General features: G+C 43.2%; 1 protein-coding gene across 1 annotated transcript in view; it reads left to right on the forward strand.

The window, feature by feature from the left end:
• LOC148506145 (uncharacterized) overlaps positions 1–25614 on the forward strand; it is a 150543-nt gene that overhangs the window by 65020 nt on the left and 59909 nt on the right. The window contains exons 6-7 of the mRNA XM_088447195.1: positions 9251–10019; positions 10113–11093. Coding sequence (XP_088303321.1) covers positions 9251–10019; positions 10113–11093 — 1750 coding nt within the window. The remainder of the gene's footprint in view (positions 1–9250; positions 10020–10112; positions 11094–25614) is intronic.

Raw genomic sequence — 25614 nt, forward strand, 5'->3', positions numbered from 1 at the left:
ACTATAGGTAGTTTATTGGATTTCCACGAGAAAAGACCCCTGACGTTCCTAGAGGCAACAGAAAAATTTGAGAGTTTAAGAGCATATCCCCTGGCATATTTCCAGGCAAAACATTATATTACATCGATAGTGCATACATTCTCACCCACTGATTGGAATGACCCATTAGATAGATTATTAGATGGACAGATTCCCAACAAAAAGGCTATATCTATATACTATAAATTTCTTGGCGAGGAATAGGATCATACATTGGTCAGCCAAGGTAAGCGCCAGTGGTTGACTCAATTCCCAACCCTCTCAATGGAAAATTTAGTACGAGGCTTATCGAAATCTCATGCACTGTTGAGCGCTAGTACATACAATGAGTTATTTTTAAACATTTACCATAGAACCTACTTATCCCCCACAGAAGATACAGAATGGGTTTGTCAGGCACTCATAAGTGTCTTAGATTAGATACAATAGAGGCAGATTTATATCATTGTATATGGCAGTGTCCAGTAGTTCAGGGCTTTTGGAGAAAAGTTAAACAAGATGCTGAATTGCATCTAGTAAACTATGTACCTTTCACGCCGGAATGGGCGGTATTAGGTATCTTTCCAAAAGGGCAGAGAATTACCCAAGGTAGTAAAAAACTATTAATAGCCATAAGCGCCGCAGCTAAGAAAAATATTTTACAGGAATGGATTAACCCAACTCCCATAACTTTCGTATTACACAAAGAAAAACTGAGATTTAATTTTAGAATGGATTGGGTGGAGACTATGTTTAATAGAGAAAGGAAGGCCTCTTTCTTTTTTGAGACCTGGGAGAGTTATATCCCCACCCTGTCAGTCACAATGCAAACACAAATTTACAACTGTATGTGTAGAACACAATGGTATGAGACACAGATATTGATGGGAAACTCACCAATTTAAATACCAGAAAGGTGACTGTATTCCTAACATAAGAATATGAGCTTGGTCAATGGATGGACGCCAGACAGAACTTTATTTTATTATATGTTTTTACTTTTTTCTACTTTTACAATATCAAGAGTTAAATGTCAGTATATGTTGTTTGACATACATTATTGTTATATAAATGGAAAACTGAAATATTTGTGGATTTCAAATATGTAATTGAACTCAATATTGTCATTTTATTGTATTATGTATATGTAAAGGATTTCCTTGCTTAAAATTAGAATAAAAATATAAAAAAAATAATAGTTTATTGTAAATCACAAAATCTTAAACAATAGCTGGCCCCAAGTTTCCTCAAGAATGAGCTGCAGGATAGAAAAAGCATTGAGAACATATGGAAACTACCAGATAACCCTCTGGGTTTTTTCAGAAGCAGAAGAGAAAGATATATTACATGTAAAAACATGAATAGTAACAAAACTGCATTGATTTCGTCATCTGTTATAGGTGTAATGGGTGTAATTTACATAACATCACTGTGAAGGCGATTGAACAAATCAAGGCGACTCCTAGAGGAGGTGATAGGTTCACCTCCCTTTGTAGGAGAGAAGCCTTCTGGATATTTAGAATGAAAAGTTTACATCCTTTGGGTTTAAATGAGTCTGTTGAATTGAATAATATTTAGAGTGGTAGTTTATATGTTTTACTAAAAAACCACACACATACAAACCGATCTGGTGGAGGGTGACTACATATATAGACAAACTGTCTGGCACAATATATGTGCACTGACCCCTTTCCATAACCAGGTTGATATAGCCTTTTGTCATATATACAACTGTAGGTTTGTCCATATATTGTAATAGGGGTGTTCCATCTCTCAAGTATTAGATATTCTCAATAGATAGGGGTATGTGGATATCTTGTGCAATAAATGTGACGGTAGAATGTTAATCTAAGTCGATCCATAAAATAGGGATTTTTTTTGTGGTCTTAGAATTAGTTCTAATTTTATTTTAGATTGGATAATCAATATCCTTCATATTAAACTAATTTGATACGTAAAATAGGATTTTGGTGGTCATCTTTAGAATAGGTTTTAACTTAATTTTTATTTAAATCATTAAAATTCTTCAGATTACACACCTAATTTGACAATAGGTTCTCTAAAAAAGATCGCATCCAATATGGCTATAGATCTGAGGTACATATCGTGGGTTAAATTGCAAGATAAAACTTTCTGGTTCTATTGTCCACTCATTTTATATTGTGATTGGGTAATCACACCCCGATATGTTTTTTGATGTTTGAAAATGTAATGGTAGTTGTCATATATAAATAATGTGATGAAGATTATAAGGCACTTGGGAGAGTTTTATTTATTCAGCTTATCTATATAAGAAATGGTTTTTAAAGTTATGTTGCACTATGAATAATATATAATTCAATAAGAAAAGTTGACCATCAGGACAAAAATATATATATAAAAAGAAAAAAACGGGGATTCCCTAATTACACTTTTATTGGGTAACTCCCAATTAAACCCTGATTGGTCCACAAGTTGTAGAAAAATAGATCTGTATGCAGGGAGAGGTTATCCTCTGATGAAACCACCAAAAGTAGGCACGCCGGCACGCACTGTGAAACGCACACCGGCGAATCGAAATCTAGCTGATACACTACTTAGCAGCATACACGGTCCGGAACATTCAGAGGCACTATCTACCCCAGCAATGCGAGAATAAACAGCAGGCAAGCAGTGCAGTAAATTGGGCAGTTGAGATCAACCAAGTGGGTCCGTATATAGCGGACACCACAGAGAGTGGCTGCGGCTAAGATCTCCGTCTTGTCATACTACCAAAGGAGGTTGGTGCTCAGGACTTTTTTCTTGTCATTAGACATACTGTATTTTCAGAGGAGTGTGGCTACTGTTGTTTTTGAAACCAACCCCATAACAAAGGGGACAAATAGATAGCAATAAGTATTATTAAGCCTATAACTCCAGTTTAACCAGGTATATGTGTGCTAATAGACTCCCTACAGATTGATGCATTAACTGCATATGGCCAAATAATGGATACATGGATGGATTAAGGCTTGCAGGGGCCCCGAGGTAACTAAGTTGTGGGGACCCCTATCAATAAAATTTTCACTGCCCCTGTAGCCACTACTATGCTCCTTAACTAGGGAGAGGGGAAAAAGGTAGAGAGAGGAAGAAAGGGAGAGAGAGAGGGGGAAAGTGTTAGAAAGTGGGGAATAGAGGAGGGAGACAAAGAGAGGGAGAGAGAGACATATGAAGAAAGAGAGTGAGCGACAGATGGTGAAAGAGATAGGTACGGAGGGAGAGGGAGGGCGAGTGAGAGAGAAGGAGGAAGACAGAGAGGGAGGGAGACAAAGAGAGAAAGAGTGAGAGAGACAGAGGGATGGAGAAAGGGGGAAAGGAGGAGTGAGACCGAGAGAGAGATAGCGAGCACACAAACTACCTGTTTCAGCTTCTTCATGTTCCTGACAGGGGCGGCATGTCATGGCATTAGGCTCCACCCCCTAACCATACACCCATGAATCACGCCATTATCAGCACGGGGGGTAGGGCTTACAGATTGTTGTCAGTCATTGCCCGGCCACACACTGTAGAAGTGGAGAAAAGCTGTCTCTGTCTTCTTAAATCAAAAGTCCATCAATGAGTGACAGACTGCCAGGAGCTGGCCAGGGAGGATCCAGAGTGGCCCTGGTAAGGACAATGTTTGTGGAGTGTGGGGGTCCCCAATATGTGTAGGCCCCTGGGCGACCACCCCTTTTGCCCAGCATATAATCTGGCCCTTCATGGATATACTGTATGTTTGTACATAAAATAACAACTGAACTTTGGTGAGAAAGATTGTTGCTGCTATTTATTCAGACTATTGCTGCTATTCTAACAGACATTTCTGTCTATAAGCACTAACACCACTGTAACTTGCTTAAACTTCCGTCTGGCGCCGGTATTTGCTTGCCGGCGCTTTGCAGTTGATGGACACTAACGCTGTGTTCCGCCTTCTGTGTGGGGGTTGCGGCTTGCTCCAGTCAGTTTAGATCTTGTCTTCTGCGTTCTTTCTGGCTTATAGCTCTATGAGGAAAGAGCCGTCGGCGGGTGTGTAGTAAAGGCTCCAACGCATTTCATCCATGTTATGGTCTTTATCAAGGAAGCCAGAATGTCAGTAGTTGTTTCTATTAGTAGCCTGGGGTCCATAATGATTCTCTAACAGGGTTCATTCCACAAGTGTTACCTAATTAATTAAGTGAATTCCTCACTTTATTGATGAAATGCTTTTAAAATACTTTTAAAATGGCTTGGCCAAACTGTGGCTGTTATTTGCAATATAAAACATGTGTAGCTAGTAGGGATATTCCACATAATGTGTATATCCACTTTGGATATTACAATAAATGTAATAAAAATAATAATACAAATAAAATGAAAATAAAAATAAGAATGGAATGAAATAGCAATAATAATAATGAAAATAAAAATACTAAAAATAAAACTAATACTAAAAATAAAAATAAATAATAATAAAAATAAAAATTAGATGAAATAAAGATAAAAAAATAAAAAAGTTGGCAATAAAAAAGTGGATTGTAGCAACTGCTTACTGGCATCAAGCAATCATTATCCTCAGTGGATCAGGAGTATACCTGGGGGACAATTTCAACGACTGAGAAGAAACTGTTCTAAGGATGTGGATTTTAACACACAGAGTGAAAAACTGAAGGCGAAGTTTGAGGACAGAAGTTATAATAAAAAATTACTGGAAAACAGCATTATAGCAACAACAAAGAAAAACAGAAATTATCTTATTAAATACAAGAAAATAAAAAAAAATTGTACACCGCAGATATATTTCATTACAAAATATAATAGCAATACAAAACTGCTGGAGAATATCTTGACAAAACACTGGCACATTCTCAAAACAAACCCCCTCATGAAAGAAATTATTCAAACAAAACCTGTTCTGATTTATAGAAGAGCAAACACCTTACAAACATCATTGACTTCCAGCTATATTCCACTGGAAGGGATAAGTGGAAACAAAAGTAACAACGGTTTTTATCATTGTAACCACTGCAAAGGATGTACCACTGTAGAAACAGTATCAACCAAAGGAATAACAAACTTTCAAACAAAAGTCACTAGCAAAGAATACACAGTGAAAGAACATCTGACATACAATTCAGAAGGAGTGATTTATCTACTACAATGTGAATGCCGACTACAATATGTAGGACGTACAAAAAGAAAATTCGAGACAAGAGTGAGCATATTAACATCAGAAAATGATTAATGATTAAGAACACACAGTGTCTCTGACCATTTCCATTTTGCAACATAAAAACAACCCCAAAGGATTAAAGTTCATGGCGATTCAAAAGACACAACTAGACTGGAGAGGTGGAAATTATATACAACAGATGTCAAGGAAAGAAACCCAATGGATTTATGAGCTGAAAACCCTACATCCAGGGTGTGAGGTTCTGGTTTTGTTGTGGGCCCGGGGTGGTGACAGGAGCTGACTCAGAAGCAGATCTAAAACAAAACATGGAACTTTTAATGAGTGGTTTGGCAGACATGAACAATGGGAGAAAATAAAGTCCAGGGATGGCACTAAAGTGCAAATGGGAACTGAGATGAAGCAATGAGTAAAAGTCCAGGTAGTGGGTCTTGTGAAGCTGCAATGAATTGCAGGTTGAAGTGATTTGCAGGTAGAAGAGGTGAATTGCAGGCTGAGGTGAACTGTCCACAGCTGACACAGGTACTCAGGCAAGGGGAAGGTAATGGAGGATGCAGGGTAGTCCAGCGGGGTTGGAGCAGACAAGCAGGCAGGCAGGTAGCGTATCACAGGAAAACAGGTGGTGAGCACAGGGAACTCTCAGCAAAGCTGAGAAACATGTTGCACTGGCAATGAAGTGAGGCTCTGAACCTCCTTAAATACCAAGTGCTGTGCCGTGACTGGCCAGAGAGAGCATGTGACAAACCAGGATTGGGCGATTAGGTCACATAACTGGAGGCAAGATGGCGGCGCCCATGCCGAAGCGGAATGGAAGCACCACCAGGCCTCACCAGCCCAAAGTAACAACATGCCAGCACAGAACCATGCACAGACAATGCCCTTTGCCAAACACCAGCGCCACCACCAGATGCCCCCCGCCATAGTGACCTCACAGGTAATGCCCATCGACCATCATGCCGAGAAACTCTGGTCGTGACACAGGGGACCTAAATTTAGACTTTGAATTAAGTTCATTTTTGAAAAATACATAAAACCATTGTAGGATACAGCACAACATCTGCTTAGCTTTAGATTAAATAGTTAATATCACATGCAATTCAGAAACCTGACAACCACTATCTTTATTTCATCTAATTTTTATTTTTATTATTATAACTTTTATTTATTTTTATTTTAGTATTAGTTATATTTTTAGTATTATTTTATTTTCATTATTATTATTACTATTTAATTCCATTCTTATTTTTATTTTCAATTTATTTTTATTATTATTTTTACTACATTTAATGTAATATCCAAAGTGGATATACACATTATGTGGAATATCCCTACTAGCTACACACGTTTTATATTGCAAATAGCAGCCACAGTTTGGCCAAGCCGTTTTAAAAGTATTTTAAAAGCATTTCATCAATAAAGTGAGCAAATCACCTAATTAATTAGCTAACACTTGTGGAATGAACCCTGCTAGCCAATCATAATGGACCCCAGGCTACTAATAGAAACAGCTACTGACATTCTGGCTTCCTTGATTAAGTCCATTATATGGATGAAACGCGTTGGAGCCTTTACTACACACCCGCCGACGGCTCTTTCCTCATAGAGCTATAAGCCAGAAAGAACGCCGAAGACAAGATCTAAACTGAATGGAGCAAGCCACAACCTCCACACAGAAGACGGAACACAGCGTTAGTGTCCATCAACTGCAGAGCGCCGGCAAGCAAATACCGGTGTCGGAGGGAAGTTCAGACGAGTTACTCCATGTCCAACAAGGTTCAGGGTAAGATAGGGATAGTTACCCGCATCATTGCATTACAGCAGCGGGCACCCAATTCACTCAGTAAAAGAGCTTAAACATTATATGCTGCTATTTTCCAACACCATTTATTTTAGTCTTCTATGCATTTTATTTAATTACTTGTTTATTTATTTCATTTATTTTAATTATTTTCCTTATTGGTACTGTTATTTTTAATCTCAATTTTTAATTTAAACTTATTTCATTTGTTTTTCTCTTACGGTAGTGGTTTCAGATATATTATTACACATATACATATACAGACACTATACTACACACATCATCACATACACACACTATTAATAGATCCCATAGTTACACAATAATATTCATCATCATTCATTAAACGCTTCCAACTCATTGCACAACTACAGGGAACTTTACATAAGGGGCACTACTACAGGGGACATTGAATAATAGGCAGTACTACAGGGGGCAATACATAAATGGCAGTACTACAGAGGACTTTACATAAGGAGCACTACTACAGTGGGCATTGCATAAGGGGTACTACTTCTGGGGGCACTGAATAAGGGGCATTACTATAGTGGGCATTGCATAATGGGCACTACTACAGGGTGCATTGCTAGGGGGCACTACTACTGGAGGCATTGAATAAGGGCACTACTACAGGGGGAAATACATAAAGGGCAGTAACAGGTAATTCATTTGGCTTAGGGGTGCCTTGAAAAAATGAAAGAAACCCTAAGGGTGCCATGAACTGAAAAAGTTTGGGAACCACTGATTTAAAAAATTGGGTTTAAGAAGAACTATTACGTACTAAGATAAGAACGGAAGATTTATATACTTATATCATGTTTGAAACTGTCATCTGACACTGTATTACGGAATGTTTAATCTCATCTTATTTTAGTTCATTTTTTCATGCATTGTGATTACTTGTGACACTTGCAATCCATTTGCATTTTGCTTTGATATTAATAGTAAAGACCTTATAGATCTAATACTGTCTTAGTTTATTAGCGGGTGTAAATACAGATTGTGGCTCAAGATATAAAGTTTTGATTGTATCAATGGCATAACATAGCATTATAATATAATAAGGTAGAGCGCAGCACAATATCTGTATTATTCTGAGACACTATATGGTTGCTCAGAAGTTTGATGGTGCGACCAATGTTCCTGATGTTGAGTGTTTTGTACAAAAGCGGTGAATCTGAGACACCAGTGTCATTAGCAAATTTTTGTAAGCCCACTGTGTCAGAGTAATTTTGGATGCATATACAGTACAAACCAAAAACTACAAGATTTTTGCCTATTTGAAAGTGCCTGTGCCAGGGCATTAGAGTGTAACATCTAAGGGCTTGTTGGAGAAGCCCAGGTCAGCTGCTGAGGGGGACAAATGTAACCCCTTTGCAGCAAAGTGGCACAGCGCATAGTGGGCATGATTCAGACCTGGTCGCATTCGCTGAGCACTCGCAACCGGGTCGATGGTGGCTCACAGCGTATTCGCACGACGGAGCCGGCTCCGTCATGCGCATGTGCGAGACCCGGCTAGCGATGGGCACTCCGTCGCTCCTTGTCTCTCAACAAAGGGGGCGAGCTGTTGATGTTGAGTGAGAACGCCTGTCATTTGGGGGCGGCCCCACTGACATCACGAGTGATGTCAGTGGAGAGATTCCAGCTCTGTTAGAGCCAAAATCTCTCTGGGGCTTGCGGCCACGAGACCCTACCACAAGGGTCTCATCGCAATACCGATGGTCGCATTGGTCTTGACCATCAGGACCATCATCACGGCTGCTCGCTGTAGCTGTGGGTGGTCACCCACAGCTATGCGAGTTGCCAGGAGGCCGTTCTAAAAAAAAAACCCGGCCCTGATTCAGTGCGAACGCTCTGTCAGAGCGACCTGGTCTGAATCCGGTCCAGTATTTTTTTTTTCAGAAACGACATGGCCACACCTCACGGATTTGACCACAGTACCCAGGCCCAGATCAGCTCTCAATGGCCCTGGAGACATCATAGCACAGCGTTACAATACCAGATCATTAGCTACATTTAACAGCAATAGTCAGTGAAAAGGTAAAAAGCTGCTGGCTGCAGGCCCTCCATTCCACTGCTTGGTACTAACTGTGTTTAGTAGTAAGAACTCATCAATGGGACAAGTCCTAAGAACAGGTCGAGTTCCATGAAAAGACTAATAATGAGCAGCGCTGAATGAAAATCAGTTATTCTTTTAAAATATCTAATTTTTTAATTATTAGTTGTATAAACATTCATGTTTGATTCCATCTTTACATTGATGTCTACAGAAAACTCCTGTATGCCTGGCTGCCATTCATGCTGGAAAAGGTTCTAATGGTGGAGGTTATGTCACAGTACAGAAGATGCCAGGACAACCTTACTACATTGGATCCATTAAAAATGGAATCACCAGCCTCAATTCTACAATGTCAGCCAGCTCCTTTTTGTTGTCCACTTACTCTACATCTGTCATTTCTACTACTGCTACTGCCACCACAGCCACTACTACTACTGCCAGCCTCACAACCGCTGCCATAGCTCCTACTACTGCCAGCCTTCTAACTGCTACCACAGCTCCTACTACTGCCAGCCTCACAACCGCTACCACAGCTCCTACTACTGCCAGCCTTCCAACCGCTACCACAGCTCCTACTACTGCCAGCCTCATAACCGCTACCACAGCTCCTACTTCTGCCAGCCTTCCAACTGCTACCACAGCCACTACTACTGCCAGCCTCCCAACTGCTACCACAGCTCCTACTACTGCCAGCCTCCCAACCGCTACCACAGCTCCTACTACTGCCAGCCTCACAACCGCTACCACAGCTCCTACTACTGCCAGCCTCTCAACCACTACCACAGCTACTACTACTGCCAGCCTCCCAATTGCTACCACAGCTCCTACTACTGCCAGCCTCTCAACCACTACCACAGCTCCTACTACTGCCAGCCTCACAACCGCTACCACAGCTCCTACTACTGCCAGCCTTCCAACCGCTACCACAGCTCCTACTACTGCCAGCCTTCCAACCACTACCACAGCTACTACTACTGCCAGCCTCCCAACTGCTACCACAGCTCCTACTACTGCCAGCCTTCCAACCGCAACCACAGCTACTACTACTGCCAGCCTCCCAACCGCTACCACAGCTACTACTACTGCCAGCCTCACAACCGCTACCACAGCTGCTACTACTACTGCCAGCCTCCCAACCACTACCACATCTACTACTACTGCCAGCCTTCCAACCGCTACCACAGCTCCTACTACTGCCAGCCTCCTAACCGCTACCACAGCTACTACTACTGCCAGCCTTCCAACTGCTACTACAGCTCCTACTACTGCCAGCCTCCCAACCACTACCACAGCCACTACTACTGCCAGCCTCACAACCGCTACCACAGCTACTACTACTGCCAGCCTTCTAACCACTACCACAGCTATTACTACTGCCAGCCTCACAACCTCTACCACAGCTCCTACTACTGCCAGCCTTCCAAACGCTACCACAGCTACTACTACTGCCAACCTCCCAACCGCTACCACAGCTACTACTACTGCTAGCCTCACAACTGGTACCACAGCTCCTACTACTGCCAGCCTCCCAACCGCTACCACAGCCACTACTACTGTCAGCCTCCCAACAGCTACCACAGCTACTACTACTGCCAGCCTCTCAACCGCTGCTGCTGGTCTTATTAGCACTACCACAGCTACTAAGACTGCTAGCCTCCCAACCGCTACCACAGCTACTACTACTGCCAGTCTCCCAACCGCTACCACAGCCACTACTACTGTCAGCCTCCCAACAGCTACCACAGCTACTACTACTGCCAGTCTCTCAACCACTGCTGCTGGTCTTATTAGCACTACTGCAGCTACTACAGCTACTACTGCTGCTGGCCTTACATCCACTACCACAGCTCCTACGACTGTTACAAGCACTACCACAGCTCCTACTACTGGCATCACAACCACAACAGCTATGCCTACTACTGCCAGCCTTACATCCACTACTGCAACTCCTACTGTTACCACTGCTGCCTCTTCTCCCACTACTGAGACACTTGTTAATACCCAGAGTAAAACAACAACGATAACTGCTGAAACACCAATGATAACTGATATCGGTAAGATTTATAAAAATGTCTATTCTCTGATTTAATTAAAAATAAGTGTAAAAAGCAAATCATTTTGTTATTAAAAACAACCTGCAGAACTACTACAAATGGGGGTTGGGTATGGGATCCCGGCGATTGGGATGCCGCCGGTCAGAATACCAACAGCGGCATTTGACAGTCAAAATCCAGACACCATCAGATAAGTACCCTAATGCTTACCCTTACCCCAAACCCTAGCCCTCCCCAGTGCCTAAACCTGACCTCCTCCTCCCTGCACCCTAAACCTAAGCCTCACCCCATAGTGCCTAACCCTAAGCATCCCCATGTGCCTATATCTAAACCTAACCCTCCTTCTAACCCCAGATACTTGCCTTCAGGATGCCGTCAGTTGTGATACTAGAGCCCGGATCCCGATGCTATCAGGATTCCGGCACCTGTATTTTGACTGTCGACATCCTGCACTCAGGGATGCTGACTACGGGCCTGATTCACTACTGTATGTAACTGCGATTACCCATGCAATCAGCCAATTGCTGCGTTCTGTGCATGTGTATGCATCGCAGTGTGCAAACTAGTTATTGCGATCGGGACTGCGATCACAGTGACTACGCAGAGCCATCGCAGAGTGATTGACAGGAAGTGCCATTTCTGTGTGGTGATGGGGGGGTGGTCGGGTGAACGCAGGCGTGCCAGTGTGTTTCAAAGCGCAGTTGCAGGGCATGCATAAAATATCCACTGCGCTGGCCTACGCAGACTGAGGTCTCATAGCATGTGTGGTTGTTAGCAATTTCTGAGTAAGATCATGGTTTGTGCAAGTGTGCATGAGACTGTGATGGTTGTACTGATGGTTTCGCAGTCTTGCTGAGCATTACGGATGTGTGGTAAGTAGTGCTATGAGGAAATAGCGATTGAAATGTATTAGCATACTATCGCAGTTGAACTGTGTGTGTAATTGCTATTGCAGACACAGCTGCGTATGGTAGTGAATCAGGTCCTACCTCCCACAAACAGAAATCCTGTGAAAATATCTTGTATTAAAAGGAGAGCAATGACCTCAGGGGGTGTGTATCTGAATGGTGCAAACTAGATTTTATTGTTACCTTATCGAATTAAATGATTTATTAAACACACTAATAAAATCCAATAAAATTGATAAAAGTATCACGAGGTTGAAGTTAGCTTCTTATTCACTTCTTATTTGTGCTCCAGCCTCTTATTCACTTCTTAATTGTGCTCCAGCTTCTTATTTACTTCCTATTTTTGCTCAAGCTTCTTATTCACTTCTTATAATGTACATGCTCCAGCTTCTTATTCACATCTTATAATGTACATGCTCCAGCTTCTTATTCACTTCTTATATATGCTCCAGCTTCTTATTCACTTCTAATTTGTGCTCCAGCTACTTATTCACTTCTTATTTGTGCTCCAGCTTCTTATTCACTTCTTATTTGTGCTCCAGCTTCTTAATCACTTTTTGTACATGCTCCAGCTTCTTATTCACTTCTTATATGTGCTCCAGCTTCTTATTCACTTCTTATACATGCTCCAACATCTTATTCACTTCTTATACATGCTCCAGCTTCTTATTCACTTCTTATATGTGCTCCAGCTTCTTATTCACTTCTTATACATGCTCCAACATCTTATTCACTTCTTATACATGCTCCAGCCTGTTTTTCACTACATGTACATGCACCAGCTTCTTATTCACTTCTTATACATGCTCCAGCCTCTTATTCACCACTTATACATGCTCCAGCTTCTTATTCACTTATTATTTGTGCTCCAGCTTCTTATTTGTGCTCCAGCTTCTTATGCACTTTTTATATATGCTCCAGCTTCTTATTCACTTCTGATATTGTGCTCCAGCTTCTTCTTCACTTCTGATACATGCTCCAGCTTCATATTCACTTTTTATACATGCTCCAGCTTCTTACTCACTTCTTATATGTGCTCCAGCTTCGTATTCACTTCTTATTTGTGCTCCAGCTTCTTAATCACTTCTTATACATGCTCCAGCTTCTTAATCACTTCTTATACATGCTCCAGCTTCTTAATCACATTTTATACATGCTCCAGCTTCTTATTCACTTCTTATTTGAGCTCCAGCTTCTTATTCACTTCTTATTAGGGGTGAGCGGGTTCGGATTTCTGAAATCCGAACCCCCCCGAGCCCCCCAGATCCGAGTCCGATCCGAATCAGGCTCGACTTTTCCCGCCTGACTCGGATCTGAAATCGAGGCAAAACGTCATCATCCCGCCTTCCGAGTCTCGCGGGTTTTGGATCCTATATAAGGTACCCACGTCGGCGCCATTTTCTCACTCGGCTGTGGACAGTGAAGAGGGAGGGTGGGAGTTAGGGCTGTGTAGTGTAGTGTAGTGTAGTGCTGCTGTTGTCCACTACTTCAAAGTCCATAGGGGCTGGCTGTGTTGTGCTGTGCTGCTGTTGTTAATAGGGGCTGTGTCCACTACTTCAAAGTCCATAGGGGCTGGCTGGACTGTGTTGTGCAGTCAGTTCTCCATAGGGGCTGTGTCCACTCCAAAGTCCTGTGCAGTGTCCCAGTCCTAAAGGAATGCTGCAGTGTTGTCCAGGGGGTGCTCTGTCCATCAGGGGTGCTCCCCCCATGTGCTAAAAAAATAATATATTTTCTGTGTTTGTGAATTGTGTGCGCAGTAGCCGCACGTGCATCAACAAAGTAGTGCCAAGCGTGCGCCTGTGTCATAAGTAAAGGGCCGGCTGGCTTGACCGTTAAGGGTGCTGTAACCCCCGAAAGTACACTCCAGTCCAAACCAAAAAAAAAATTATTTTCTGTGTTTGTGAATTGTGTGCGCAGTAGCCGCACGTGCATCAACAAAGTAGTGCCAAGCGTGCGCCTGTGTCATAAGTAAAGGGCCGGCTGGCTTGACCGTTAAGGGTGCTGTAACCCCCGAAAGTACAATCCAGTCCAAACCAAAAAAAAAATTATTTTCTGTGTTTGTGAATTGTGTGCGCAGTAGCCGCACGTGCATCAACAAAGTAGTGCCAAGCGTGCGCCTGTGTCATAAGTAAAGGGCCGGCTGGCTTGACCGTTAAGGGTGCTGTAACCCCCGAAAGTACACTCCAGTCCAAACCAAAAAAAAAAATTATTTTCTGTGTTTGTGAATTGTGTGCGCAGTAGCCGCACGTGCATCAACAAAGTAGTGCCAAGCGTGCGCCTGTGTCATAAGTAAAGGGCCGGCTGGCTTGACCGTTAAGGGTGCTGTAACCCCCGAAAGTACACTCCAGTCCGAACCCAAAAAAAAATTATTTTCTGTGTTTGTGAATTGTGTGCGCAGTAGCCGCACGTGCATCAACAAAGTAGTGCCAAGCGTGCGCCTGTGTCATAAGTAAAGGGCCGGCTGGCTTGACCGTTAAGGGTGCTGTAACCCCCGAAAGTACACTCCAGTCCAAACCAAAAAAAAAATTATTTTCTGTGTTTGTGAATTGTGTGCGCAGTAGCCGCACGTGCATCAACAAAGTAGTGCCAAGCGTGCGCCTGTGTCATAAGTAAAGGGCTGGCTGGCTTGACCGTTAAGGGTGCTGTAACCCCCGAAAGTACACTCCAGTCCAAACCAAAAAAAAAATTATTTTCTGTGTTTGTGAATTGTGTGCGCAGTAGCCGCACGTGCATCAACAAAGTAGTGCCAAGCGTGCACCTGTGTCATAAGTAAAGGGCCGGCTGGCTTGACCGTTAAGGGTGCTGTAACCCCCGAAAGTACACTCCAGTCCAAACCAAAAAAAAAATTATTTTCTGTGTTTGTGAATTGTGTGCGCAGTAGCCGCACGTGCATCAACAAAGTAGTGCCAAGCGTGCGCCTGTGTCATAAGTAAAGGGCCGGCTGGCTTGACCGTTAAGGGTGCTGTAACCCCCGAAAGTACACTCCAGTCCAAACCAAAAAAAAAATTATTTTCTGTGTTTGTGAATTGTGTGCGCAGTAGCCGCACGTGCATCAACAAAGTAGTGCCAAGCGTGCGCCTGTGTCATAAGTAAAGGGCCGGCTGGCTTGACCGTTAAGGGTGCTGTAACCCCCGAAAGTACACTCCAGTCCAAACCAAAAAAAAAAATATTTTCTGTGTTTGTGAATTGTGTGCGCAGTAGCCGCACGTGCATCAACAAAGTAGTGCCAAGCGTGCGCCTGTGTCATAAGTAAAGGGCCGGCTGGCTTGACCGTTAAGGGTGCTGTAACCCCCGAAAGTACACTCCAGTCCAAACCAAAAAAAAAATTATTTTCTGTGTTTGTGAATTGTGTGCGCAGTAGCCGCACGTGCATCAACAAAGTAGTGCCAAGCGTGCGCCTGTGTCATAAGTAAAGGGCCGGCTGGCTTGACCGTTAAGGGTGCTGTAACCCCCGAAAGTACACTCCAGTCCAAACCAAAAAAAAAATTATTTTCTGTGTTTGTGAATTGTGTGCGCAGTAGCCGCACGTGCATCAACAAAGTAGTGCCAAGCGTGCGCCTGTGTCATAAGTAAAGGGCCGGCTGGCTTGACCGTTAAGGGTGCTGTAACCCCCGAAAGTACACTCCAGTCCAAACCAAAAAAAAAATTATTTTCTGTGTTTGTGAATTGTGTGCGCAGTAGCCGCACGTGCATCAACAAAGTAGTGCCAAGCGTACGCCTGTGTCATAAGTAAAGGGCCGGCTGGCTTGACCGTTAAGGGTGCTGTAACCCCCGAAAGTACACTCCAGTCCAAACCAAAAAAAAAAATTATTTTCTGTGTTTGTGAATTGTGTGCGCAGTAGCCGCACGTGCATCAACAAAGTAGTGCCAAGCGTGCGCCTGTGTCATAAGTAAAGGGCCGGCTGGCTTGACCGTTAAGGGTGCTGTAACCCCCGAAAGTACACTCCAGTCCAAACAAACAAAAAATTATTTTCTGTGTTTGTGAATTGTGTGCGCAGTAGCCGCACGTGCATCAACAAAGTAGTGCCAAGAGTGCGCCTGTGTCATAAGGGCCGGCTGGCTTGACCGTTAAAGGGTGCTGTAACCCCCAAAGTACACTCCAGTCCAAACCCAAAAAAAAATTATTTTCTGTGTTTGTGAATTGTGTGCGCAGTAGCCGCACGTGCATCAACAAAGTAGTGCCAAGCGTGCGCCTGTGTCATAAGTAAAGGGCCGGCTGGCTTGACCGTTAAGGGTGCTGTAACCCCCGAAAGTACACTCCAGTCCAAACCAAAAAAAAAAATATTTTCTGTGTTTGTGAATTGTGTGCGCAGTAGCTGCACGTGCATCAACAAAGTAGTGCCAAGAGTGCGCCTGTGTCATAAGGGCCGGCTGGCTTGACCGTTAAAGGGTGCTGTAACCCCCAAAGTACACTCCAGTCCAAACCCAAAAAAAAATTATTTTCTGTGTTTGTGAATTGTGTGCGCAGTAGCCGCACGTGCATCAACAAAGTAGTGCCAAGCGTGCGCCTGTGTCATAAGTAAAGGGCCGGCTGGCTTGACCGTTAAGGGTGCTGTAACCCCCGAAAGTACACTCCAGTCCAAACCAAAAATAAAATTATTTTCTGTGTTTGTGAATTGTGTGCGCAGTAGCCGCACGTGCATCAACAAAGTAGTGCCAAGAGTGCGCCTGTGTCATAAGGGCCGGCTGGCTTGACCGTTAAAGGGTGCTGTAACCCCCAAAGTACACTCCAGTCCAAACCCAAAAAAAAATTATTTTCTGTGTTTAGCCGCACGTATATATCAAATCGATATAACATAAATGGAGGACCAAACTTTCTCCGATAAAAATAAAATAGAGAAAGATCAAGAACCACTTCCTCCTAGTGCTGAAGCTGCTGCCACTAGTCATGACATAGACGATAACATGCCATCAACGTCGTCTGCCAAGGCCGATGCCCAATGTCATAGTAGAGGGCACATACAATCCCAAATGGCAAAGTTCAGGAAAATGACCTTGAAAAAGACATTTAAATCAGCTGAAGAGAAACATAAACTTGCCAATATGCCATTTACGACACGGAGTGGCAAGGAACGGCTAAGGTCGATCCCTAGTATGTTCATGACTAGTGGTTCAGCTTCACATGACGATGGAAGCCCTCCTCCCACTAAAAAAATCAAAAGAGTTAAGCTGGCAAAAGCACAGCGAAGAACTGTGCTTTCTAAGAAGATATCACAAATCCCCAAGGAGAGTCCAAGTGTGGTGGTGGTTGCGATGCCTGACCTTCCCAGCACTGGACGGGAAGAGGTGGCTCTTTCCACCATTTGCACGCCCCCTGCAAGTGCTGAAAGGAGCACCCACAGTCCACTTGCTGATATGCAAATTGAAGATGTCACTGTTGAAGTACAACAGGATGAGGATACTGGTGTAGCTGGCGCTGAGGAGGAAGTTGGCGAGGAGGATTCTGATGGTGATGTGGTTTGTTTAAATCAGGCTCCGGGGGAGACAGTTGTTGTCCGTGGGATGAAAAAGCCCATCACGGTCATGCCTGGGCAGAAGACCAAACATTCCACCTCTTTGGTCTGGCAATATTTCTATCCAAATCCGGACAACAACTGTCTTGCCATATGTACCATATGTAAAGGTGAAATAAGTAGGGGTAGGGACGTCAACCACCTAGGAACATCCTCCCTTATACGGCACCTGCAGCGCGTTCATAAAAAGTTACTGTCAAGTTCAGAAACTTTGGCTAAGACCGTAAGCAGTCCAGGGACACCTAAATCCCGTTGTCCTGTTGTATCCAAGCGCCTGCAAACCACACCGTCAACTCCCTCCTCATCAATTTCCTCCTTAGTCAGGATCGGAAGTAGTCCTGCAGGCCATGTCACTGGCATGACTGACTCTCCTATCCGGGATTCCTCTGGAGGATCCTGCATTGCTACGCCTACTGCTGCCGCTGCTGCTGTTGCTGCTGCTGGGAGTCGTTCATCATCCCAGAGAGGAAGTAGGAACACCACTACTTTTACTAAACAATTGACCCTCCAACAGTCCTTAGCGAGGAGGATGAAGTACGACAGCAGTCATCCTGAAGCAAAACGTATAACTGAGGCCTTGACTGCTATGTTGGTGTTAGACGTGCGTCCGGTATCCGCCATTAGTGCAGTGGGATTTAGACAATTGATGGAGGTAGTGTGTCCCCGGTTCCAAATCCCATCTAGATTCCACTTCACTAGGCAGGCGATACCGAGACTGTACAGAAACGTCAGAAAAAGTGTCCTCAGTGTCCTGAAAAATGCCGTTGTACACAATGTCCACTTAACCACGGACATGTGGACAAGTGGAACAGGGCAGACTAAGGACTATATGACTGTGACAGCCCACTGGGTAGATGTATCACCTTACGCAGCAACAGCAGCAGCGTCACCAGTAGCAGCATCTCAGAAACGCCAGCTCGTTACAAGGCAGGCTACGCTGTGTATCACCGGTTTCAGTAAGAGGCACACCGCCGACAACCTCTTAGAGAAACTGAGGGAAATCATCGCCCAGTGGCTTACCCCACTTAGACTCTCCTGGGGATTTGTGATATCTGACAACGCCACCAATATTGTGCGGGCATTACATCTGGGCAAATTCCAGCACGTCCCATGTTTTGCTCACACAATAAACTTGGTGGTGCAGAATTTTCTGAAAAGCGACAGGGGCGTGCAGGAGACGCTTTGGGTGGCCCGAAAAATTTCTGGCCACTTTCGCCATTCAGCGACTGCGTGCCGAAGACTGGAGCGCCAGCAAACACTCTTGAACCTGCCCCGCCATCACCTGAAGCAAGAGGTTGTGACGCGGTGGAACTCAACCCTCTATATGCTTCAGAGGATGGAGGAGCAGCAAAAGGCCATACAAGCCTATACATCCACCTATGACATAGGCAAAGGAGGGGGTATGCACCTGACTCAAGCGCAGTGGAGAATGATTTCCGTGTTGTGCAAGGTTCTCCAGCCCTTCGAACTTGCCACACGTGAAGTCAGTTCAGACACAGCCAGCTTGAGTCAGGTCATTCCCCTCATCAGGCTTTTGCAGAAGCAGCTGGAGAAAGTGAAGGAGGAGCTAAGACGGAGCGATTCCGCTCGGCATGTGGGACTTGTGGATGAAGCCCTTCATTCGCTTTGCCAGGATTCCAGGGTGGTCAATCTGTTGAAATCAGACCACTACATTTTGGCCACCGTGCTTGATCCTAGGTTTAAAGCCTATGTGGTGTCTCTCTTTCCGGCCGACACAAGCCTGCAGAGGTGCAAAGACCTGCTGGTGAACACACTGTCAGCTGAAGCGGAACGTGACACGTCAACGGCTCCTTCTTCATTTTCTCCCGCAACTGGGGCTGCCAGGAAAAAACTTAGGTATCCTAAGCAACCCGCTGGCGGTGATGCAGGGCAGGCAGGACCAAGTTTGGACATCTGGTCCGGACTGAAGGACCTGGCAACAATTTCTGACATGTCTACTGTCACTGCATATGATACTGTCACCATTGACAGAATGGTGGAGGATTACATCGGTGACAGCATCCAAGTAGGCATGTCAGACAGTCCATACCTGTACTGGCAGGAAAAAGAGGCAATTTGGAGGCCCCTGTACAAGCTGGCTCTATTTTACCTGAGTTGCCCCCCCTCCAGTGTGTACTCCGAAAGAATGTTTAGTGCAGCCGGGAACCTTGTCAGCGAAAGGCGTAGGAGGTTGCTTCCACAGAATGTGGAGAAGATGATGTTCATCAAAATGAATTATCAGCTCTTCCAGGGAGACCAGCCTCCAGAAGGTACAGAGGGAGCTGTGGTGGTGGATTCAAGTGGGGACGAGTTAATACTTTGTGAGGATGAGGATGTACACACTGAAGAGGGTGAGGAATCGGTGGATGAGGAGGATGAGGATGACATCTTGCCTCCGTAGAGCCAGTTTGTGCAGGGACACATTAATTGCCAGCTTGTTTTGTGGGGGCCCAAACGAACCAATCATTTCAGCCACAGTTGTGTGGCAGACCCTGGCGCTGAAATGATTGATTTGTTAAAGTGTGCATGTCCTGTTTATACAACATAAGGGTGGGTGGGAGGGCCCAAGGACAATTCCATCTTGCACTTCTTTTTTTTCTTTGCATTATGTACAGTTTGGGGCCTAGTTTTTCTAACTGCCATCCTGTCTGCCACTGCAGTGTCACTCCTAGATGGGTCACGTGTTTGTGCCGCCCACTCGTGTCGCTTAGCATAGTCATCCAGCTACCTCGGTGCAACCTTTTGGACATGAAAACACTATTGTGAGGTGTGAGGTGTTCAGAATAGACTGGAAATGAGTGGAAATTAAGGTTATTGAGGTTAATAATAGCATAGGAGCAGAGAAACCAACAAATTCTGTGATTTTAGCTGTTTTTATGCTTTTTAAAAAAAAAATACAGATCCAAAACACAAAACCCAGAACCCAAAACACGGAAGGGTGGTTTTGGCAAAACCAATCCAGATCCAAAACACGAAGAAAGATCCAGATCCAAAACCAAAACACAAAACACGAAAAGTGGCCGGTGCACACCCCTACTTCTTATACATGCTCGAGCTTCTTATTCACTTCTAATACCTGCTCCAACATCTTATTCACTTCTTATACATGCTCCAGCCTGTTTTTCAATACTTGTATATGCTCCAGCTTCATATCCACTTCTTATACGTGCTCCAGCTTCTTATTCACCATTTTTATGTACTCCAGGTTCTTATTTACTTATTATATGTGCTCCAGCTTTTTCTTCACTTCTTATTTGTGCTCCAGCTTCTTATAAGCTTCTTATTTGTGCTCCAGCTTCTTATTCACTTCTTATAAGTGCTCCAGCTTCTTATTCACTTCTGATATGTGCTCCAGCTTATTCTTCACTTCTGATACGTGCTCCAGCCTCATACTAATTTTTATAAATGCTCCAGCTTCTTATTCACTTCTTATATGTGCTCCAGCCTCTTATTCACTTCTTATTCATGCTCCAGCTTCTTTTTCACTTCTTATATGTGCGCCAGCTTTATATTCACTTATTATACGTGCTACAGCCTCTTATTCACCTCTTATATGTGCCCCAGCTTCTTATTCACTTAATTTACATGCTCCAGCTTCTTATTAACCTCCAATATTTGCTCCAGCCTCATATTCACTTCTTATACATGCTTCAGCTTCTTATTCACTTCTTATACTTGCTCCAGCTTCTTATTCACTTCTTATACATGCTCCAGCCTCTTATTCACTTCTTATACCTGCTCCAACATCTTATTCACTTCTTATACGTGCTCCAGCCTCTTATTCACTTCTTGTACATGCTCCAGCTTCTTATTCACTTCTTATACGTGCTCCAGCTTCTTACTCACTTCTTATATGTGCTCCAGCTTCTTCTTCACTTCTTATAGGTGCTCCAGCTTCTTATTCACTTCTTATACGTGCTCCAGCCTCTTATTCCCTTCTTGTACAAGATCCAGCTTCAAATTCACTTCTTATATGTGCTCCAGCTTCTTATACACTTCTTATATGAGCTCCAGCTTCTTATTCACTTCTTATACATGCTCCAGCTTCTTACCCACTTCTTATACATGCTCAAGCTTCTTATTCACTTTTTATTGTGCTCCAGCTTCTTTTTCACTTCTTATTTGTGCTCCATCTTCTTATTCACTTCTTATATGTGCTCCAGTTTCTTATTCACTTCTTTTACCTACTCCAACATGTTATTCACTTCTTATACGTGCTCTAACCTCTTATTCACTTCTTCTACATGCTCCAGCTTCTTATTCACTTCTTGTACGTGCTGCAGTTTCTTACTCACTTCTTACACGTGCTCCAGCCTCTTATTCACTTCGTGTACATGCTCCAGCTTCTTATTCACTTCTTATACTTGCTCCAACAGCTTACACACTTCTTATACGTGCTCCAGCTTTATCTTCACTTGTTATACGTGCTCCAGTCTCTTATTAACTTCTTATATGTGCTCCAGCTTCTTATTCACTTAATATACATGCTCCAGCCTCTTAATAACTTCTTATACATGCTTCAGCTTCATTTTCAATTCTTATACATGCTCCAACATCTTATTCACTTCTTATACATGCTCATGCTTCTTATTCACTTCTTATACGTGCTGCAGCTTCTCATTCACTTCTTATACGTGCTCCAACTTCTTATTCACTTCTTATATGTGCTCCAGCCTCTTATTCACTTCTTATACATGCTTCAGCTTCTTATTCACTTCTTATACTTGCTCCAGCTTCTTATTCACTTCTTATACATGCTCCAACATCTTATTCACTTCTTATACGTGCTCCAGCCTCTTATTCACTTCTTGTACATGCTCCAGCTTCTTATTCACTTCTTGTACATGCTCCAGCTTCTTATTCACTTCTTATACATGCTCCAGGTTCCTATTCACTTCTTATATGAGCTCCAGCTTCTTATTCACTTGTTATACATGCTCCAGCTTCTTATTTACTTTTTATTTGTGCTCCAGCTTCTTTTTCACTTCTTATACGAGCTCCAGCTTCTTATTCACTTCTTTTACCTACTCCAACATCTTATTCACTTCTTATACGTGCAGTAGCCTCTTATTCTCTTCTTGTAAATGCTCCAGCTTCTTACTCACTTCTTACACGTGCTCCAGCCTCTTATTCACTTCTTGTACATGCTCCAGCTTCTTACTCACTTCTTACACGTGCTCCAGCCTCTTATTCACTTCTTATACGTGCTCCAACAGCTTACTCACTTTTTATACGTGCTCCAGCTTTATCTTCACTTATTACACGTGCTCCAGCCTCTTATTAACCTCTTATATGTGCTCCAGCTTCTTATTCCCTTAATATACATGCTCCAGCCTCTTATTAACTTCTTATATGTGCTCCAACCTCTTATTCACTTCTTATACATGCTTCAGCTTCTTATTCACTTCTTATACATGCTCCATCCTCTTATTGACTTCTTGTACGTGCTCCAGCCTCTTATTAACCTCTTATATGTGCTCCAGCTTCTTATTCCCTTAATATACATGCTCCAGCCTCTTATTAACTTCTTATATGTGCTCCAACATCTTATTCACTTCTTATACATGCTCCTGCTTCTTATTCACTTCTTATACATGCTCCATCCTCTTATTGACTTCTTGTACGTGCTCCAGCTTCTTATTCACTTCTTATACGTGCTCCAGCTTCTTATTCACTTCTTATATGTGCTTCAGCTTTATATTCACTTATTATATGTGCTCCAGCCTCTTATTCACTTCAAATGTTCTCCAGCTTCTTATTCACTTAATATACATGCTCCAGCCTCTTATTAGCTTCTTGTACATGCTCCAGCTTCTTATTCACTTCTTGTACATGCTCCAACATCTTATTCACTTCTTATACGTGCTCCATCATGCTTACTCACTTCTTATACGTGCTCCCGCTTTATCTCCACTTATTATACATGCTCCAGCCTCTTATTAACTACTTATATGTGCTCCAGCCTGTTTTTCACTTCTTATATTTGTTCCAGCTTCTTATTCCCTTCTTATACATGCTCCAACATCTTATTCACTTCTAAAATGTACTCCAGCTACTTATTCACTTCTTATACATGCTCCAACATCTTATTCACTTCTTATATGTACTCCAGCTACTTATTCACTTCTTATACATGCTCCAGCTTCTTATTCACTTCGTATACGTGCTCCATCCTCTTATTCACTTCTGATTCATGCTCCAGCTTCTTTTTCAATTCTTATACATGTTCCAGCTTCTAATTCACTTCTTATACATGCTCAGCTTCTTATTCAGAACAATTTATATTAAAACAATTAAATCATGTAGGATCACGATTTTCACATTGTAAAAACAAGAAAGTTTATCCCTTACACAAATTTCAATTGTATTTTGATGGCAAAATGGGCAAGGCACCATATTTTCTCATTTTGAATGAGCAGCTGTAGTGTTGCAAGGGTTAAATAGCCTTGGGCCACAAATTTGACACTTGTAACAAACAGAAAGGGGTCACTTACATATGACCTACTTGCATTTTACCTGGCCCAAAAAGGTTTTGGGTATGAAATAGGCTGGCAAAATGGGCACAGCTACAATTTGTATTGATATGAATAAGTAGCTGTAGTTTTGCAAGGGTTAAATAACCTTGGCTAAAAATCTGACACTTGCAACCAACAGAAGGGAGTCACTTACATATGACCCAATTTTAGTTTGCTTGGCACAACAATGTTTTAGGCATGAAATAGGCTGGAAAGTGGACACAGGTATAAATTGTATTGAATTGAAAAAGTAACTATAGTGTTGCAACCAACAGAGGGGGGTCACTTACATATGACCCACTTCTATCTTGTCTGGCCCAACAGGGATTTGGGCATGAATTTGGCTGGAAAAGTGGGCACAGTTACAAAATGTATTAATTTGAATAGCATTCCTGCTGGGCTGTTTTAACGGGGCATGGTACCCTGCTCTTTTTAGTGGTGTCCAGCTAAAACAGTCTGCCCTGAGCTTACTCCACCCACGGACTGCAGTGTCCAGCAGGTGGGAAAAGTTTCGGTGACCAATCACCACTGAGTGAATAGATGCCATGCGCAAGGCATCTATTCACCTGTGAGGGGAGAGCTTGGGGGAAGCCCAACACCTTAGTTAGTTCTGGACATGCCCCCAAGTGTGACAAATTAGGTAGAGTGTCATAAGGGCACACCCCTCTCAATCTGCCGCACCCCCTTCCACAGGCTATTCCTTGTGACATGACTCCAATTGGTTACATTTGGGGGCAATCCCAGCACTTACATAGGTCTATTATCCAAGTGGTGATCATTCACCTCAACTTTTCCAACCCTTGGGACACTACGATCCGTGGGTAGGTAAGACTCAGGGCAGGCTGTTTTAGCGGGCACTGCTAAAAGGGCAGGGCGCATTTTGACCTTTTAAAATTGGGCATGGCGCCGTGCCCAGTTAAAACTGCATAGCGGGAACACTGTACCTATTCAAATCAATACAATTTGTACCTTTGCCAGCCTATTTCATGCCCAAAACCTTGTTGTACCAGACAAAATACAAGTGGGTCATATGTAAATGCCCCCCCTCTGTTGGTTGTAAAGGTCAAATTTGTGGCCCAAGGCTATTCAACCCTTGCAAAATTACAGCTGCTAATTCAAAAATGTAAAATATGGTGCCTTTGCCCACTTTGCTATCCTATTTAATGCCCAAAACCTTGTTGAGCCAGGAAAAATATAAGTGGGTCATATGTAAGTGACCCCCTTCTGTTGGTTGCAAGTGTCAAATTTGTGGCCCAATGTTATTTCAACCTTGCAATACTACAGCTACTTATTCATATCAATTCAATTTGTACTTTTGTCCACTTTGCCAGCCTATTTCATGCCCAAATCCTTATTGGGCCAGGCAAAGTACAAATGGGTTATATGTAAGTGACCCCCCTTTGTTAGTTGCAAGTGTCAAATTTGTGACCCAATGCTATTTAGCCCTTGCAACACTACAGCTGCTTATTCAGTTCAATACAATTTATACCTGTGTCCACTTTGCCAGCCTATTTCATGCCCAAAACCTTGTTGGCCCAGGCAAAATGCAAGTTGGTCATATGTAAGTGACCCCCCTCTGTTGATT

The sequence above is a fragment of the Taudactylus pleione genome, unplaced genomic scaffold (assembly GCF_031769625.1).
Source record: "Taudactylus pleione unplaced genomic scaffold, aTauple2 ptg000423l, whole genome shotgun sequence".
Lineage (NCBI taxonomy): Eukaryota > Metazoa > Chordata > Amphibia > Anura > Myobatrachidae > Taudactylus > Taudactylus pleione.